This window comes from Melanerpes formicivorus, unplaced genomic scaffold, assembly GCF_026170545.1.
Source record: "Melanerpes formicivorus ecotype bairdi unplaced genomic scaffold, bMelFor1.0.p_v2 SCAF_17, whole genome shotgun sequence".
Taxonomy (NCBI): domain Eukaryota; kingdom Metazoa; phylum Chordata; class Aves; order Piciformes; family Picidae; genus Melanerpes; species Melanerpes formicivorus.
Genome location: NW_027142369.1, coordinates 409,120 through 428,516, shown reverse-complemented (window position 1 = coordinate 428,516; position 19,397 = coordinate 409,120). Strand labels below are relative to the sequence as shown.

At 44.6% G+C, this 19,397-nt stretch overlaps 1 protein-coding gene across 1 annotated transcript; it reads left to right on the top strand.

Annotated features, from left to right (window-relative positions):
• Window positions 1-3,645: 3,645 nt before the first annotated feature.
• On the top strand, window positions 3,646-17,751 carry ALKBH1 (alkB homolog 1, histone H2A dioxygenase). Its single transcript, XM_068148661.1, has 6 exons — window positions 3,646-3,924; window positions 6,681-6,789; window positions 11,187-11,349; window positions 14,226-14,316; window positions 15,385-15,578; window positions 16,109-17,751. Exons 1-6 carry the CDS (start codon window positions 3,661-3,663, stop codon window positions 16,530-16,532), a joined length of 1,245 nt encoding a protein of 414 aa, XP_068004762.1. The 5' UTR covers window positions 3,646-3,660; the 3' UTR covers window positions 16,533-17,751.
• Window positions 17,752-19,397: the final 1,646 nt, after the last annotated feature.

The window sequence follows — 19,397 nt, the reverse complement described above, 5'->3', positions numbered from 1 at the left end:
AGATTGTTGCTTAGTGGATTTGCTCCTTACCCTTTTTTTTTCCTCCTCTCCCTGTTTGGAGGGAGGAGGTGGGGGGGAGTGGGGAAGAGATTCTCAGCCTTTTCCCATTTGAGCTTTTAACTCTCAGCTAAGGCTCAAACCACTACAGCTAATCACTGGGTGCCTTCTGCTTTTCATTTCTCAACTCTTGTACCTCTTCAGAGTAGTCCTCAAAGCCTGAGCAGTAAAGTCAAAGGGGCTGGCTTACAGCTTCAAGAATAAAAAGCAGCAAAACAATTTCCAAGAGGTTGATGCTAAACACTCATTCATGTCCTTCCTCGTACAAATGTCTTGGATGCTTGAATACAGCTCACATCCTAGGTATCTTCAGCCTATTGCCTGGCTTGTCACAGTTGTAAGACTGAAGTTGTCAAACCACTCCTTAATTTTTTGTAGCTCACAGGTGATCTCTTCTTAGCAACAGGTACTGAAAACTGCAACCAATGCAGACTTCTGCAGTAGTATGACCAGTGTCAGACCTGATTCCTTAGCACAAATATGTTGCATCCCTGAAGTCTCTTGCCAATTCATGTTACTCCAGTCATCTCCTAGCACTGAAACTCTCAAAAGAAGAAACTAGGCAGGATGCTGCTGAAGAGTTATTTGTATTTATTCAAAGACATGCACTGATCATGTCTGTTACACCAGCCTGCTTGTGGCTCATGGTCTCATTCTGTACTAGGTCTGAGTAGCTAGGTCAGCTGAAGCACATGTAACTCTACAAGAAAATCCCCTTAATATTTTGCCCCTATTTAGTGAACACACTAAATGCAAATTTCTAATGATTTTTTTACATGAGACCTGTTAATTCATTAATGGCTTTGGGCAGCCATTGACTCACTGTCCTTTTATCCTTACCTGTCAACATCACTGCATACTAAATGCTTGGGAGGTAGTGGGATGGCCAGTTTCTTTGCTCTATTTGTGGCAGTGACACTAGATGATAGTTATCTGGCTCTGTCATTGACTAATGACAGATACCTTTGTATGGGTACTTGACCAAAGGTTTTTAACTTAGTGTACACCATCTCTTGATCATTCACTAATGCACTGACACTGACTGACAAAGTGCTGTATTTTTTCCTTTATTAACAATGTTAGAAAAAGCTTTAGTGTAGCTTTTTCCTAAGTGAAGAGCTCCCTCAAACAGCTGATTTTTCCTGTAGGAAATGACAACTGAAGGGGAAAAAAACCAAAATTTTGGCTAAAGTTCAAAGCTTAGCTTTACACTGTGTTATCTTCCTCCTGCCACCAACCATCCACATTAGATGCAGAAACCTGTCTTTACAAATAGTTGCATGGCAGCTTCTGAACAGTTAGGCAGCATTGGTATTCTTTTACCTTAGCAGAGCAAGAAGCTTTCATCTCTGGAATATGGCCTAGGTGCTAGCTATTTGTGAGGTTGAGAGAGGGGAATGAACCAGAGTGATTTAGGAAACACTAAGAACACCTTGAAGTGTCAAAATGCTTAATCCCACTTGGAATGAGTATGGCACTACTGGGATGTTACAACATCCAACCAAAGGCAGAATTAAAGAGCTGAACTCGTTACTTCATTAAAGGAATCAACCTATTACCTTGGCACCTTCAAGTATGTGGGTGTCCTTCTGAAACACATTCTGAACATCTTGTGGAGTCGAGAACTTAATCCAACAGTGGCGCCTGTGAAAGCCTGTTTCTTTGTCCTAGTTAGCAGTGCAAATAAGAGAATCCAGTTACTGTAGGAAATACTCAGAGAGGCTGCTAAAATCTTTATACTCATAATCCATTCCAGGATTCAGAAATTATCAGGAATTGGCACACTTGCCATTTCAGAAGCCTTTTTCACACTCTTAAGACATTTACTTATATTGGTAGTACATGGGGGCCTAGCAGAGACTGTTCTGCATCCCTGTCTCTCAATTTGAGTCCAACGATTATAAAACAAATCAAGATTTTAAGTTACAGTTGCAGACTGGAATAATGCACAGCCAGTTACTTCAAACTGCAGTCATTACCTACTATTAAGCCAGGCACAACAGAACTGACATTTAAATGTCTGTCTGATCTGAGAATAAGCCTGCCAGGGTACTTCAAAAGCAATCAGCACAATAAAGCAGCTTCTTCGTATTTCAAGCAAGCAGCCTGCAATTGAAGATGACAAGCACTAACAGCATTAAATAAAGTAAGTTATTTCTAAGAATGATTTGCCAGCTGGGACAGACAGTTGCCAATAAAGAGAATATAATGCAGGAAAGCCAGGTCTACCAAAGTGCCTTTTATCCCAGTTGCTCCCCAGCAGAGTTCACAGCAGCTCTGGCACACTGATCAGCAGGCATGACTGGCAGCACCTCCGAACCCATTGCTTCAGCATTCCAGTAGATGTCTTCATTAGGGTGTCCTACACCACTGGCAGATTTTTATACCTCTGGCAGTTTTAAGCATTAATGAATGCTCACAAAGTAATCACTGATCAGTTCAGCTTTTATCTGTGATACAGGCACGTTTATGGTAAGCTGCCAGTCTTTTCAGTGAAGCAACACATTCCTGTCCTGAGGCACAGAGCATGGCTGGCAGACATATAAACTTTAGCGTTCAGAAGTAATCAAACTGTTTCAAATGATCTCTCCATTTCGAAGCTAGTCCTCAAGTGATAGCCCATCAGCTCACTAACTGAAGTTCACTATAGGCTGAGGCTAATTTAACAGACCATTACTTCACCTGGAGAAACATGAACATGCAGGAGAACCTCTACTCAGCTTGCAACTTTAGAGTGGGAAGGCAACACTTTTGACTGTTCCACCTTTTAGAAACTATGTGTGGTAATATTATCCCTGGTCTCAGAAGATAACTAACCTAAACAGCAGAGGCATGAACCAGAGGCTTGGGAACATCCTGAAGAGGCTGCAGTTTCTGCCTTAGCCTCTGCACTCTGGGTCGAGTATGAACAACAGAAGACTCCTAAGTTCGTGCCCAAACCCTCACTGGCCAACAAAAAATCTGAGATCAGGCACATAAATGCCTTATTAGTTGTCAGAAAAAGAATAACACTATGAAGAAAGGTCAAGCTTTAGGTTAACTGCTCAGAAGTGGCAGCACCGACGAGCTTCCTAAAACTCTTACACAAACCCCATGGAAACCACCGAGCTTCAGCGAAGCCTGCAGCTCGCAAACAAGATGCGACACCCATTAGGAGAAGGAACTAAGGGTAAGGAGCGCTGAAAATCTGACTAGAATACGAAGCTTCCAGAAAGCAGCTCCCAGCCCAAACAACAGGACCACCCCGCCGCGACCCGGCGAGCGCCGGCCGGTAGCTCCTAATTTTACCGAGAAGGCACAGCAGTGGCGGGGAAGATGAACAGGTACTCACAAACGGCAGCTGGCACCTCTGTATTGACCCGAACTGGGAAAAGTACTCCTTCAGCTCCTCTGCGGGAGAAACAGACACTGGGTTAGCGGGCCGCGGCGCCCCCGCGCAGCCGCCCCCGCCGTGACCCTGTCTCTGTGGCCTGCGCCGGCACACGCGGCGGGGCCGCCTCCTCCCGCGCTGCCCAGCCCGCGCCAGCCGTAGCACCGGCAAGGGAAGAGGAGGACGGCGCAGACTCACTGCTCGACACCGTCCAGGGAACCTCAGTCACGAAGATGTCAAAGAACCTCCTTGAACGGCGCCCCACCGCCCGCACCGCGCTGGTGGCTGCCATCTTGAGAGCTGCAGCGGGAAAGGGAGCGGCCGGCCCCGCCCCGGCAGTGCGCAGCGCCGCTCCCCGCGGCCTGGCCAAGATGGCGGCGGCGGCCCTCACCCGGGAGGGCGGGGAGGACGCCTTCCGCCGGCTTTTTCGCTTCTACCGGCAACGCGATGTGTCGGATTTGCGGGGCGTGGTGGACTTCTCCGTGCCGGGGGGGCAGGTAATGCCGAGTTTCTCCTGTTCTCGGCAAGGGGCTGGTCCCGGCGTGCGGCGCGCTCCGGGCTTGCCCCGCGTGTTGAGCGGTGTCGCCGTGTTTCAGCGCGGTGCTGTGGCAGCGGTGCTGTGGCTGCGGTGCTGCAGCCCGTTCTCGCCCTTCGCGCTTAACGTCAACTCTCTAACGCCGTTCTGTTACTAGCTGCAAGGTGCTGCTCTCCAGCGCTGAGCTCTTGCGGGTCGCAGTAGTGTTTAAAAGCCCGTCGTGCGGCAGTTGAACGGAGGCGGGCACGTTTGCGGGCCCAGCGCCCTTCTGTGTCCGCAGCACCTAGGAGCAGGCTTGCCCAGGGTCCCGCTGCGCCTGCTGCCATGGGTTTACGGCACGGTGCCCGACGGCACCAGGCGCTATCCCCGCTGCCCTTGGCCAGCGTGTCGCTTATTCACAGGTATGCTACTTTCTGCTTAGGTTTATTTGCTCCCATAGTGTTCAGTTGGGGCCCTACACTGCAGCAAGGGATCTCCAAAGCCTCTGCTAGAACTGTGCGAAGGACCGAAGAAAAAAGCCCAGAAGTTTCACTCCTGAAGCTGACACTGTTTCCTGACCCTACTAATCCTTGCCTTGTCCCTGAAATACTTGAGTGAGCTCGAGTAAGAGCTGAGATCAGCTCTTTGCTGTGCAGCGTGCACCCAGGATTCCTGCTTTCTCCCCTTTGGTAAAGCTTATTCTTTCTTACTCCCATGTAATAAACGTTTGGCTTAGCCATACGGGCAAGTCCAACCACTGCACCTATATGAGGCTTGATGTCAGCAGCACATCTGAAGGAGGTAGCCAGCATAATTAGTAATGTCCCTTGTCTTGGGTGATGGAGAAGTGATCCTTCAAACTCATCTTCCCCAAAGGGATAATGGATGTTGTTAACCAGGGGTTTCCTATGTATGAGCCTATACGGAAAAAAAGAGTAGGGAATGTAGTTAAAATGAAACTTTGCCTAATGTTCTGTATTCAAATGCTTGGCTTTGTAGTGTTCTGTTAGAATATCTTTTTTGTAGCTCCTCAGACTACAATTTTGATATTAACAGACACAAAACCAGACCCATGTGAAAATGTTCAAGGTGTTAGCATTAAACAAGGCAGTTGTTAACATCTCAGCCATTCTCGAGCATGCAGCAATCCTTTATCAAATAAAGGATTGCAGCATTACAGCCCTTCTGGGAAATCTGAAGTATGTGAAAGCATCACAAGCATCTGTCCCCTCTTCACAGCATTCTTTTTTATGCCTGTTACCTTCTAAGATCAGTTGATGGCTTGCTAGTGAAAGCTTTCTCCCAGGTTAAAAACATCTGGCTTTTATCTTTAAGAACCACAGGCCAGGCACGTTGGCTCAGAAATGTTGCTTTTCTCTCAGAAAAGTGCTTCAAGTGATTGAGCTCTTCAGTGAAGTGTGACATATCCCAGCTGCCTTGCCACCAGGCTTATTTAACTGATTCAGCACTTGTAATTCTTCAGTGCAGAAACAGCTTCTCTTCTCCAGGAGCCCTAGCAGCAGCTGGTTGGTAAGCAGTTTGAGACAGCAGAGAAGTGGCAGAGACTTAGCTGAAGGAAGAACCTTCCTGGGGACATTCTGCAGACAGGACTCTGAACTGAGCTCTTCACAGCTGGCAGTCACAGGGCTGTTTTTGGCAGAAAGCTGAAAAATTGGTAAAACTGAGGACGTTGCCAGAAGCTGCTACTGTGTGGTAGTTTAGAGTTTTCCTACAAATTCTGTGCACAAAATGTAGACCCTATTGCTTGGAAGACATTAGCCAGAGAGACTTCATATGTGCAATGGCCTTCATTTCAGAAACACTTTAAATTATCATAAAGTCTTCTCTGTCACTGCCTGCTTACTCCCGCAATACCTGGCCAGCTCTTTCCTTTTCCACAACCACATGGAGATCTGGACTGGGGAACCTGCCTCTTTCCTGGCCTCCCTAAGGTGTTTCCCAGCCCTGAAAGAAGGGAGTGGGAACACAGTGGGTAAGTTTGGTTTTGTTCAGCAACTCTTTGCTTATTGCAGCTTAAATACAAGCATTGTTGTGACCCAAGAGAGTCCATCAGGTAACTATATTCTGCTAAGCCTTGAGCTGTTGACCCTGCTGTTGAACAGCAGAAAGTGGCAATGTTTTATTCAGAATTTACAGGGTTTCAGCAGTACTTCACACAACTTTGGCCACTTCATCATTGGATTACTTCTCCTCTAAATTATAGATAAGAATAGGCATCTGCCCTATGGAATCATGACCAACTTGTTATTTGGGACATTCTACAAAGGTGTAAAGTGTTAGGGGTACCAATTACTGCTTTCTAGTGGATGTTGATAGTGACCAGAATGTGTTCTAATGATAAGGTTGTACTGTGTAAGTGGACAAACAGTGTTAAATTGTTTTCTCTTTGGTGTAAGTTGTTTGGGGTTTTGCTTATGAATGGAGAACATCTGATCCTCAAGTACTGTGAAAACTGTAGGGACCTTTTGATTCATGTGTTGAGTACATGCTGGCTCCGTTAGCAGCATGCCCTGTTCTGGTCACAGCTGCTTAGACAGTAGTCGTGTGATACAGTTGGCATTTCTGTAAGACTTGCCTTGGAATATGGCAGCACTCTTTTTCACAGGGGCTATTTTTGGATAATTGAGTATTTCTTCATTTCAGGGGTGTGGGGGTTTGGTTTGGCTTTGTTGTTATTTGGGCGGGGTTTTTTAAACCAGCTCCATTTCCTTGTGCCAGGTGTTCAGATCACAGCTCAGTGTTTCTTCAGTCAGTGATCAAGATGCCTACAGAGCAGGATTACAGCCAGTTAGCCAGTGGAAAGCCTATGGCCTCAAGGGATATCCAGGTAGGTTATTCTAATTTGAAGAAAAATTAAACACAACCTGTTCCCCTTGTCCTGTGACTTGCCACTACTGTGAATTGCCCAGCCCCATCCTTCATGATCTCCACCATTTTAGATATTGGTATGCATTGGTAAGATCCCCTCTCAGTCTTCTCTTTTCCAGGCTAAAGAGCCCCAGGTGTCTCAGTCTCTCCTTGTGAGACGCTCCAGTCCCCCAGTCATCTTTGTGCCCCTCTGTGGGACTCTCTTCAGTGGTTCCCTGTCCATCTTGAAGTGCAGACTGCAGAACTGGATGCAATACTCCACCCCACACCATTGATCACAACCCTCTGAGCTCTATCATTCAGCCAGTTCTCGGTCCATCTGACTGTGCACTCATCTAGCCCACACTTGCTAAGCTTATGTGTGAGGATGTTACGGGTGGGTGTCAAAAACTCGCCAAAGGCAAGGTAATAAACATCCACTGCTCTCCCCTCATCTACCCAGCTGGTCACACCATGATAGAAAGCTATTAGATTGGTCAAGCATCATTTCCCCTCTGTGAATCCATGCAGGCTATTCCTGGTAATCTTTTCCTTCACGTGCTCAGCGATGACCTCCATGTGCTTAGCGCTTGCACACCTTCTCTGTCCATCTGTCCCACTCTGTGGTTATGGTTTTTTTGTACATTGTTTAATTATTTTTTTTCACTTTAATCAAAATTTGCCTTGCTGTAATTTGTGACTCTTGCCTCTTACAATTTTGCTGTGCACGTGTGAGAAGAATCTGGCTCCACCTTCCCTTCAGGTAGCTGTTAGGAATCTAGGCCAGTGTGTAATCAGCCTTTATGGCCGCAAGGGTGCGCTACAGACTCATGCACCCCGGTCCTTTGATTTGGAGCTGCTCCTTGGGCCTCAGGCTGTGCTGTTGCAGGGTGTTGTGCAAAAAGTAGTATCCAGCATACCAACTGCTGTCCCAATGTAGTGTTATCTCTAAGTGTGATGAAGATGAATGTCCTGTTATCCAGGTTGTTGACGTAGGTAGTCACCAGTCTTGGCCCTCATATTAAACTGAAGAATGCAGCTTGCAACGACCACTGGTTACACTGAACCATCAAATCACTATTCTTTAAGGCTAGTGGCCCAGCCAGCATTTGCTCACTCTTTTAGTTTATTCATGAAATCCATGAGTCCCCAGTGTGGCTGGAATGATGCTGAAGGAGGCAGACTGGAAAACTTTGCTAAAGCCAAGGTAAAGAGTATCATAGTATCAGTCAGGGTTGGAAGGGACCACAAGGATCATCTAGTTCCAACCCCCCTGCCATGGGCAGGGACACCCCACACTAGATCAGGCTGCCCAGAGCCTCATCCAGCCTGCTCTTAAACACCTCCAGGGACGGGGCCCCAACCACCTCCCTGGACAACCCATTCCAGGGCTTCACCACTCTCATGGTGAAGAACTTCCTTCTCATGTCCAGCCTGAATCTCCCCACCTCCAGCTTCATTCCATTCCCCCTAGTCCTATCACTACCTGATAGCCTGAGAAGTCCCTCCCCAGCCTTCCTGTAGACCCCTTTCAGATACTGGAACTGGCATCTCAGTGTAGCAGGCAGTAAGGTTGGTGTGACAAAATTTCCCTTCAGTAAATCCATGCTGTGTTCCTCAACCAGTTTGTGTCTGGAAAATGGCTGCCATGAAAGTTTGCTCCATAATCTTACCAGGGGTTTTAGTAAGGCAGATGAGTGTGTAGTTCCCACATCCTCCTTACTTCAAGAATTTTTGTGATTGATTGTTTGATTGGTAGATTAATTTTTCTCCCCCTCACATTTATTTTGGTTCATTGGGACTGCAGTCAATGTCATTCTGGGTTGCTATAAAGGCAGCCTACTGTTTCTGTACCTGAGGCAGCCACACTAGCCATCTGGTATGGTTTATACAGGGAGAACGGAATAACTTCAGCAGAAAGGCTTCTACCTCTCCTTTTGTTCCACTTACCTGTCGTAGTAGAGCTGCCCTTGCTTGGTCACTCTTGTCATTTGATGTCTGTCTAAACATTTCTCCCAGAAATTACATTGCAGCAGGGGCATCACTTCCCATAGTTATAAATTAACCTCTAGTGTGCTGCAAGATTTTTCTGCAGTGAGAGCACTGCATCTTCTTCCTCAAGACAGATTCCTTTAGTATACAGATCACCAAAGAATTTGGCTTTTGACCACTCCACTCAGACCAACTCTGTTAAAATGAAGAGGTTCAATTGTGCTTGTCAGTGGCATTATTTATTTAGCTCATAAAGATTGCTACTGAAATACTTTTTTCACTCTTTTTCCTCCCATGTGTGGAAGGTCATTGATTAGCATTACTTTCCCTCCCAGGAACTGTTTGTCATGAAAGTTAGCATAGAATTTTATAGCCAAACTCTGCAGCTCTTAGAAATTGAAGGTTTTCTGTTTTCTTGACATCAGAAGCATAGCAGTAACTCACATTTTAGTTGTTCTCACTTTTGTACATCTAGACTGATCTGATTTTTTGTAGGGCTACACAAAGGTTTGGAGACACATGAGCATCTTCTGAGCTTCTGATGCAAGAATCGTAAAATTTGGATCCTTGTGCTCAGTTATGTGTGTCCAGGCTTCAATTCCTTCATTAATACCTAGAGATAAAGTACACACAGCAGAGCTTAATTTCCTGGATGTAGTCAAATGCTTTCAGAATCCCACATCAAAAACTGTAGACAGGAAGGGCAATATTATTATTATGCTCTATGCAGAGGCCACAAGAAAGTAGAATTAATGCTTCTGGCAAAGCAACTTCTGTAACCAAACCTATCAGAAGCCTGCTGTACTCTGAAGGTGCAGGGAATGGAGGGAGAAGAATGACAGTATGTTATTAACACACTGAAGGCTCTTTTTCTAACTAGTTAATTTAGTCTTGCGAGGTCTGTGAGATGTGCTGGCAGGAAACATTTTATGTGCTTTTATTACCACTTCTATAAGGCCACAAGGCAAGCTTGTATCCTACTGACATTTCTAGCCTTGCTTCTTCCTTCTCTTCTCTATCTGACTTGGTGTGACTGAGAAGTTCAAAAAGACACAGTAGGGTAAAACCTCAAGACCTCCTTTTCCTTTGTTCCTCCCGTGCCCTTACCTCTCCTTGTGAGTGAATTTTGTGTTGATGAGTCTTACTGAATTGACAGTCTTTGAGAGAGTGCCTTGTTCTCCAAGCAGGTACAGTACAGATTAGTAGCATATTCCTGACAGAGACTTATTCATCAATAACTGATGGCCAGCCCTGGCCTAGGGAGAAAATGATGGTGAAGAAAGCTGTTAGCACTCCTGGTGATGGAGGCTCTTATGTCAAGGACTCTTGTCTGTTAAGATGGAGACCAAATCAATCCATTATATCTCTGCTAACCCTCTTATTTGAGTTCTTGCTTGAACTCTGTCTGAGGTGCCTGGCTGAGTGGGTGTGCAGGCTAACTACATGTTTACTTTTTGTTAATTAACAATGGCTGCAAAGTATTTGCAGTCAGCAACAAGCAGTTTGGGATATAATTTGACTTTCATCCCCTCTGAGTATTGCCATACCAAAATACAAAGATGGATACAATGCTTCATGCTTACTTTCAGGTAAGATTCAAAGGACAGTTACAATACTAGAGACTTGCTCAGCCTGTGGAATGCTCTTTGCAATTCATGACACTACATAACAATAAGAAGATGGCACAGGTTTAGGGGCAGCACAAGGTTAGTTTGAAGTCTACAAAACTAGGCCAGAATTATTTACATTTCTCAAGGTTCAAGAGAAGAATTTTGCTGAAACAGTTGAAAAGCAAATATATTTCAAAGCAGTTGGTTTTCCAAGGTCTTACTGCTTTATCTACCTGTAATCATAGAATCATAGAATGGTTTGGGTTGGACATGACCTCCAAGTGTTATTGAGTTCAACCCCCTCTGCAAGTAAGCAGGGGCATCCTCAGTTACCTAGAGCCCTGTCTAGCTTCACCTTGAGTGTCTCCAGGGATAGGGCCTCAACCACCTCCCTGGGCAACCCATACCAGTGCTCCACCACCCTCACGGTAAAGAACATGTTCCTAACATCCAGTCTAAATCTACTCTTCTCTAGTTTGAAACCATTGTCCCATGTGCTTTACACAGATATTTCCTTTATTGTCGTTTTTCCCTGCCTGCTTCCTACCTTGTTGCCACCATTTGTTTGCACTGAAAAAACCCCACAGATTTTAACGTAATTATTCAGACCTGCTACAAGATTTCATCAGCTTACATGCAGTCAGTGGCTGTATGTCTGAGGTGTTTTTCAGTACCTGCCATTCCTGTCCTTGGCTCTAGTTCTAGGGGAAAACCCACAACAAAACAAAAATGCCTAATCACACTTTCTCCCTCACCCTTTTTTCTCTCTGATCAGGGTTTATTTTCATTCTAAACCCTTTCCTCCCGGGCTGCCAGCGTCATTGGGTGAAACAGTGTCTCAAGCTTTACCCCCAGAAACCCAATGTCTGCAACCTGGACCTGCACATGGCTCCTGAGAAGACCATTGACCTGTGGGGACAGAGCAAGGAGCAGCTGAAGTAAGTCCACACAGAAGGTCTCAGCTCTGATAAGGTCTAAGAAAAATGAGCAGAAAAGGGAGCTGGAAAAGACTGTGTACAAGGTGGCAGTATGCAGATGGTGTCAGATATGCCAAGTTAAAGATGTGTATTTCAAGGCTTGTTGTGCATCCTTGTTATTTCTCTGCTTTCACACTCAGAATGGGATTTTGCATAGCAAATTATTCCAAAGCCATCAGTCGGATGTAAAATAGTGACCCTGGCTGGTATCACGGTGCTTGGAAGCTTGCTAAGCTCAGCTGCAAGTGGGACCATGAGGTCCTCTGGGCCTCCTGTTTTCCTAAGGCAAAAGAGATCTTTCCAAACACCCTACTTCCCAGTCAGGTGTCAGACCTGTATCTTGCAGGTTTTGTGAACTTCCTAGGCCAGCTAGTTCCTGTGGTTTTGTTATCCAAAGTCTTTGTTTGGTTTGGTGGGGTTGGTTGGTTTGGGGTTTTTTTATTCAATCTGAGATGGTGATTAAATGTACCATTTTAATGGCAACCCTGTTTACTCTTGAAGATTCCCACAGGTTCAGAGTTCTGTGGCAGACACAGCTGCCCTTCCTCTCTCTGGTTTGGAAGTTAATGGAGAATTTGTCCAAATTTTGAATTCAAGCAGAAAGTTTTGAAGACGACTTCTTCTTTTTTTCATGTAATGGAAGTCACCTGTTAAAATACATACAAGAGAGATGCTCTTTGCAGTGCACAATCTTTTAGTTCTTTGGGTATTTATTATTACCTTGTCAATTTCACTGCTCATTTTCCTGCACAGTTGTTTAATGTGATGGAGAGATCAGAGTTTCCTACAACTCTCATCTTCCACCTCGAGCTCATAGTAAAATTGAGATGCTTGAGATTTTTCTTCAGAAATACTTTTGACATCTACAAGATACAGAACAGCAAAAAGCAAGATTTTGACTTCTAAATATTTGTACATAGAAGTTATGCCCCCAGTTGTGTTTTCCAGGCTCAGTCAGAATTAGTAACAGAAATTCAGACACCTTTTTTCATGTTCTATCAAGCATGACAAAATTGTTCTTTGAAAGTATTGTGCCCTACGGCTGGAAAAAGTGGGGCACTGTTCCACCTTGACAGTTGTTTCCCAGCAGTGCCTCCTGTGCACACAGAGAATGATTGGAGTAGAGGTTAATTTGCAGCTGAAAACAGTGTTTAGAGGAGTGATGGCTGGCAGAAACACTGGCAGTTTTATTAAGCCCTTGTCCAAGTCTTCAAGTGAGCAAACTGCATACGGCATTTGTGCTTTTACTTGGGAGACAGTGAGCAAACTGCACAAACTGCATTTGTGCTCTTACTTAGGAGACAGTGCATCCAGACAGCCAACTTGTCTGGAGTGAGAGCCTTTCAGGGAGGCCAGAAATGGAGTGCTTAGCTAAAAAAGAGGTCTGCTTCCCAGATTTGACAAACCTGTCATACTTCCTAAAGCCATCAGGAAGATGCCTAAATGTGCTCGCATCGTGGCTCATCTGCTCTTCTCAGGATGCAGGTATCACAAAGCCCACACAGTTCCTAGAAATGTGTGCTGTGCTATGCTGTCTTCACAAAGAGGAGTCTGGGGATTTTCTTTAGTGCTGGGGACAATGAAAAGCATATCCTCAAGTATAATGAAAAGGCTGGGGGGATTTCACAGGTGCAATAATGTACCAGTGAACAAAGGGAGCTTCAGACCAAAGTACCCCTGCTGTTCAGTCTTGTTCTCTTTCTAGTATAGTTGTACCAGAATTTTTCTGTGTTTTCTTGTAGGAGAACCTGCTGCTACAGCTCTAGGATCTCACTGTTTGCAGATGCACTCAGACTTTCCTCTCCTTAGCAATCACCTGTGAAATCACACACAAAATTAAGTTCTGGGACTAAGGCTCTACTGAGCACGTTAGGGCTCCTACTGTTGTGCAAACACTCCAGCACTGTAGTGGAAGAGGAAGGGCACTTTCAAAAGGCACATGCTAAAAATGTTTAGTTATGAACATTACATTTGTCAGTTCAGAGATGCAGAGGAATGAGCTCTGGCCTCTCCCTTGTCTAAATACTGTGTTGCCTGCTTGTGGGCTCCATAAGTTGTTCCAATCAGCATGTATTTGACAGTTATTGTGTTGCTGCATTATGGCAATTGCAGCTGCTATTATTCTATGACAAAGATGGAAACTGGAAAGATTACTTTCTTTCAATCATCAGTGAGCTATGAAAAAGTAGTAAAGGTAAAGAAACTGTTCTTTTATTCCTGTTCCTCCTTGAGCATAGGAGTGATCAGTATGGTAGAAGTGAAGGGTAGAATCAAGGTGTAGAAATCCAGGTGGAAATGCACACTAAATGCAGATTCTTTGGCTGAGACTTGACCATGGCAGCACAAATATGAATCCTGGTTTGTGAGAGAGCATGTCTTACTGAAGTAGTGAGGCTGTAAATGAGAACAAACCATCTGGTGCTACTATTTATTATGACGTTCTGAGTGCACATCCTTTTTCTTTCTTTCTATATCATAACACAACTTGAGAAAAGAAGCTGAAATTCCTAGAAGAGAGATGTGCACCTTCCTCTTTTCATGTGGCACTAGCATGTTTCCATCTGATTTGCTATGGTAATATCTTTTCCATAGGCCATAGCAGGACTCCTCCTGCCTGACAGCAGCTGACAGCAGACCCTATAGTTTGCACAAACTGCATGAACTGGATTTTTAGAGTCTTTAGAGGAAAAATATAATGGCACTGAAAATAAAAGTTTAGCACTGATGGTTTTAATAGGTTGTCATGGGTGAGTGCATCTCATTAATGTGTGCTGCACTACCAGAAAACCACCCAGAAATTAACACACAGCCTATTTCTTTTCATTTTCTCTTTGCAGAAGGAAAGGTTCCAGTAAATGGGAGCCCAGAAGCTTACTGGAGAAGCTGCGCTGGGTGACCCTTGGCTACCATTATAATTGGGACACTAAGGTACTGAAATGAAATTCTCTCTTTCTTTTTTCAGCTGTAAGCACTCAGAATGGCAGACAGGAGGGTATCATGCCATAAAATGCTTATGATTGTACGAAACAGCCTTGAGGAAAGGCCTTAACAAACCACGCTTGTAAGAACATGTTAATCTGTGTTAGTTTACTGTGAAGGATTTAACAGCAAATGTTAACAGCTGCATTCCTTCCTTTGAAAAGTAGTGTGGTAGCACATACGTGGCTCTAGACCTGTTTTATCCTGATACTTCAGGGGAGAATGACCCTGAGAGCTTGGAGACAGCTATTCATGAGAAGCCCCTTCTTTGGAGGGGCAAGTGAGAGCAGAAAGAGACTGCTGCTGATGTGACTTTGAACTTAAAGAGTCTGAGCCAGTATATTACACTCTCACCAACCAACAGCTAATTTGGGGCTCTTAACCAAAATTAAACTTCCATGAGACTGAGCCAGACAGAGGCTGAGAAAGGATGGCAGAGTGAATGTGCAGTCTTGCTCCAATATGTGCAATACGCTGATAAATCTGCTTGCAGCCTTATATTTACCAGGTCAGATCCCTTCTGTAACAGCCTATTATTGGGTGGCCTTAATAAAAAGTTGGCTGTTCCCTTCCAGCCCTCTCAGAATTACTCACACAAGACAGAAAAAGTAGGTTTGCAATTATTCCAGTTGGCCTTATTCTTCAAGGAACAAAGATGCTTGTTTCAGAGCTCTGTTGATGAAATAACAGAAATGCCTTTCCATTGGTGGCTTTAGGTAGTGACTAAGTAGATCCTCTAGATGTTGGTACTAACCTTACTGAGTTCAGATTTGCCATACCGATACAATTCTTAACTCCACGATTGATTGAATCCCTGGCAGTCTGGGCGTAGGCCCAGAATTAAATGACAGGAGGTAAACCTGCTGTGGTTCTGCCTATGTTGTAGTCATTTTCCAGTCCTTCTCCATGACTATCAGCCAATCTAGAGTTCTCATTCAAGGTGTGTTTCCAGTTGTATTTGCTGCTCTGATGTTCTGGGTGTGGTTTGTTTTTTTCTTTCCACTCTCCTTCCTCCAGAAGTACTCAGCAAATCACCACACTCCTTTCCCCTCAGACCTTGCATTCCTGTCAGAACAAGTGGCTGCAGCCTGTGGGTTCCGAGGTTTCCAAGCCCAAGCAGGAATCTTGAACTACTATCATTTTGACTCTTCACTGGGAATTCATGTGGATGAGTCTGAACTAGACCATTCTCGGCCCCTTTTATCATTCAGGTGAGTCAAGGAAAGTATTTGAGTGTTGTGGAAGGATTGCTGGCTTTTTTCTTTCCTCTGGTTGCATATGGTTATAGTAAGTTGGTATGGCTTAGTTGGTTAATTGAATAATGTTTGCTCTCTGAAGGTTTGAATAGTAGGAGGCTGTAGCTCAAGGGCATAATTTTTTTCTTTGAAGACTGCTTAAACAGCATGGATGTGGCATCTGGAGTGGAAGAGCTCTTTGCACACAGCACAGTTCTGTTCTAAAGCAGCAGAGTGGCAATTAGGTACTAACAGGGAAGGATGAAATACCTGAGCAGAGCTTCAAACCTGGCAAGGCCACTGCTTACACTATGCATACCTTGACCTAGGCCTTCTCTTAGTCTGTTTCTCACGTTCTCATTGTAAAGTTCTTGCTAGGAGTCCATCTGGTTTTCTCCTTCTGAATTATATAATTTTCCACAAAGAGATTCAGCTGCTAGTACTTTCTTACTGCACATATAATAATTTATTTTCTCTTCTCTCTCCCTCCCTCATACTACCTCTAGTTTTGGGCAATCCTCAATATTTTTGCTTGGGGGCCTGAAGCGGGAGGAAGCCCCAACAGCAATGTTCATGCACAGTGGAGATATCATGGTGATGTCCGGCTTCAGCCGTCTGCTGTACCACGCTGTACCCCGGGTCCTCCCCAACCTTGAAGGGACAGTTTTGCCTTCATGCCTGGACCAAGCACTCTCCTCAGACCTTCCTGTTGGCTCAGTCATAGAGCACAGCTCCGATGAGGACTGGCAGGTCTGTGCCAAGTACTTGCAGTCTTCCCGCATTAACATGACTATTCGGCAGGTGCTGGCTGAGGGCCAGAACTTTCCAGAGGAATCTGGGACAAATGGAAAGAGCCAAGCATCCTCTGAAGACAGCCACCATCAGCAGAACAGCAGAGCCAAGAGACATAAACCAAACCCAGACAGCTGAGACCAGGAGATCATGCTGATATAGACCGGACAGGCAACCTCCATATGGAATTGGGAACTGAAGCAAACATGCTAGAAGTCACTGGTCTGTATTTGAGTTAATAAACTTCTGCACAGTAAATGTGGCTCTTCTTGCTGTATGAAATGCGTTGGGGAAGAAAGAGAATTTAAAAGGAAAAGAAAGGAAACTGTTCAGGACCAGGACTCAGGATAAACTACATTGGTATTTTGTTGCAGATGTTTACTCTGCACTGTTCCCTTAAAAATACAGAGAATTGTAAGCTTGATTCATAAAGTGTTCTGTAATGGTTGGGCAGGCAGAAAATGCTAGCAAGAGACACGTAATTGCAATGTGTTAAAGAATCCTATTGGGTTTGTAAAGCTCAGCTGAAGGGCAGCAACAGGTATGAATGAGAATAGGCTGCTCTGGCTGTGAGACCTACCTGCAGCAATTCCACAATTACCTCTACAGCAAAATTTGGTTCAGTAATCAGAAGGGAGCAGCTCCCATGAGCAACACCTGCTATAAACTTACTCTAGCCCTGTGCTCTCCTTTTGCCTACTTGCACCCTCTTAACCTGCAGCAGTGTTATGAGTGGAACTGGACTTCATTTGCATACCTCAGATTTTAGAGAGAAACAACTGGGGGCAATCTCTACTTGGAATGTGTAGTAGGTCCCAGCTGGATCTCCTCCCAACAGTAAATATGTGGCTGAGCCCTACACACTCCTCCTTTCAAAAATGCCCACTTAAGTGCCTGAAGATTATGGTCCTCCAGTCCCAAGCTAGTATCTTTAAGGAAGAGAATGACTTGCAAGTAGAAGCAATGAACTTGTAAATTAAGTACCTAAAAAAAATTAATCAGTGACTATCTCTGCCACCCAAAGATAAATATTCTGAAACAAAGAAAAGGACTAGCTTTTGTGCCAGCTCTTTGTTAAGACTCAGACCTTCCTATCTGCTTTTTAATGCAATTTTAATTGTTGGAGTCGAATGCACTGTGTCTGGGGTATTTTGTTGCACTTTCTCAATGAATGAGCTTACTCAGTTTTAAATTAAAGGTCTCTATCAGTTTGGGGCTGGCTTTTTTCTTCATTGCTTTTTTCCTATTAGTTATTTCAGTGTATTGTTAATGCTCTTGCATCCCTCGCGCTGCTCCTTCCAGGCTTCTTTTGAATCTACTGCCTCTTCCATCTGCCAGCTCTGCTGGAGGAACCCTGCATATGTCTCCCGGGCTACTTTGCTTACAGGCACTTCAGGATTTGTTAGGTAGTGGCAGAGAGGTGTTGTCTGCAGTATGCAATTTAATATGTAAGTGGCAGCTTTCCCTTGGGGGAAAGCATGTCTGTCTGCTTATTTCATAGCAGTTGAATGTGTCTGTGTGCAATTAATTCCTATTACAATACTGCAAAGAGAGCTCAGTAATTTCATGTCTGAAATAATCAGATGTGGGGGTTTAATATCTTATTCTATGACAGAAATGTGTCCTTTCTGTATCCTAGGCCTGGTGTATTTACATCTGAGGTCTGAGAGAGTGAATACAGTCATGCAGAGAGGTTACAATGTGACCAGAAAGGAGGGTTGATTAAGTAAGTCCCAGGAAACAGCAAAGCTCCCTTAGTGGCACCTGAAGGTGCACAATGGAAGGAAAGTATTTGTTTTCTTCGCAGTGAGGGGGCAGACTGACTGTCCTTCACCTTTCACTCTTAAGAGGTGAGCAGATCTGCCAACTCATTCAGCATTGAAGATGAGAGAAGATAAGAGTCATGGAACTAGATCACCATGAACTGGAGCTGGTTTCTTCCTGTCACAGGCTGAGGTTTAAATCCATGGTTCACATTTCTTAGGTCTTCAGTTCTCTAAAAATACATAACAAATTACCAGCAATCATTTATTCCAGCAGTCAATTGTTCTGTGATTCAAGGATGAGAAGCCATGCTGTTTATCATCTGCTCTTTGAAACTAGTAAATGCTGGCAAAATACTGATGGCACTTGGTCATGGCAAGTATCCAGTCCCTTGAAACCTTATGGGAGTTGAGAATTTACTGCGTTACCAATTTGCAGTCAGGCCATTGTGAGTGAGAGGCAGCCCTGATCTAATTCTACTATCACACACTCACAAAATGAGAAGTCCATGACCCAGAAATGGGCATAAGGGAAATGACACAGGGCAAAAAAAAAACCACCACCTACAGAGGAACAGGTATAAGAAGGGAGAATTTCCTGAGCTGTCAGCCTAGCAGGACCATTGATTCTGTGACAACAGAAGAGTACAAATGAGCAAACCCCAGAACTGCAAACTCTGCTTCCAGAACATGACATTGAAGAGGCAGGAGCAGTCCTAGGAGGACATGGGGAATAGGGCTGCATCCAGTGATGAGACACTGCTCATTTTCCTTCTAGGATAGAATGATTTGGAGCTACTGACTTTAACTACTCTACAATGCTCTCAGGCTGCAACATTGCACCGGATTTGTTTAGGTTTGTGATCATACAACAGAATGTTTCATAGCACTGATCACATTTTTGTAGCTATAGGTAGCACAACATTTGTTTGCATTTGTATAGGTGCACACTGAGATAATCTCGACAGCTTTTAATTCCTCTAGAAGAAAAGGGTCCAAGGGTCACAAGCAGAAAATTGCATCAATGGCATAGGCAGCAGTCTTCTGGGGTGATAAGCATTGAGGGGTAATGGTTTCAGACTGAATGAGGGTGGATTAACTCCAGATACAAGGGACAAATTCTTTACTGTGAGGGTGGTGAGGCACTCCTGGTGCCCAGATTAGTCGTGGATGCTCCCTCCTTCAGTGCTCAAGCACAGGCTGGATGGGGCTTTGAGTAACCTGGTCTTGTGGAAGGTAT

Bases quoted from the DNA above. Each gene is read 5' to 3' on its own strand.
- ALKBH1 (XM_068148661.1), top strand. From the start codon at position 3,661: ATGTCAAAGAACCTCCTTGAACGGCGCCCCACCGCCCGCACCGCGCTG. The intron at 3,925-6,680 runs GTAATGCCGAGT...TCCTTGTGCCAG, and splicing joins TCTCCGTGCCGGGGGGGCAG to GTGTTCAGATCACAGCTCAG. The intron at 15,579-16,108 runs GTGAGTCAAGGA...TACTACCTCTAG, and splicing joins CGGCCCCTTTTATCATTCAG to TTTTGGGCAATCCTCAATAT.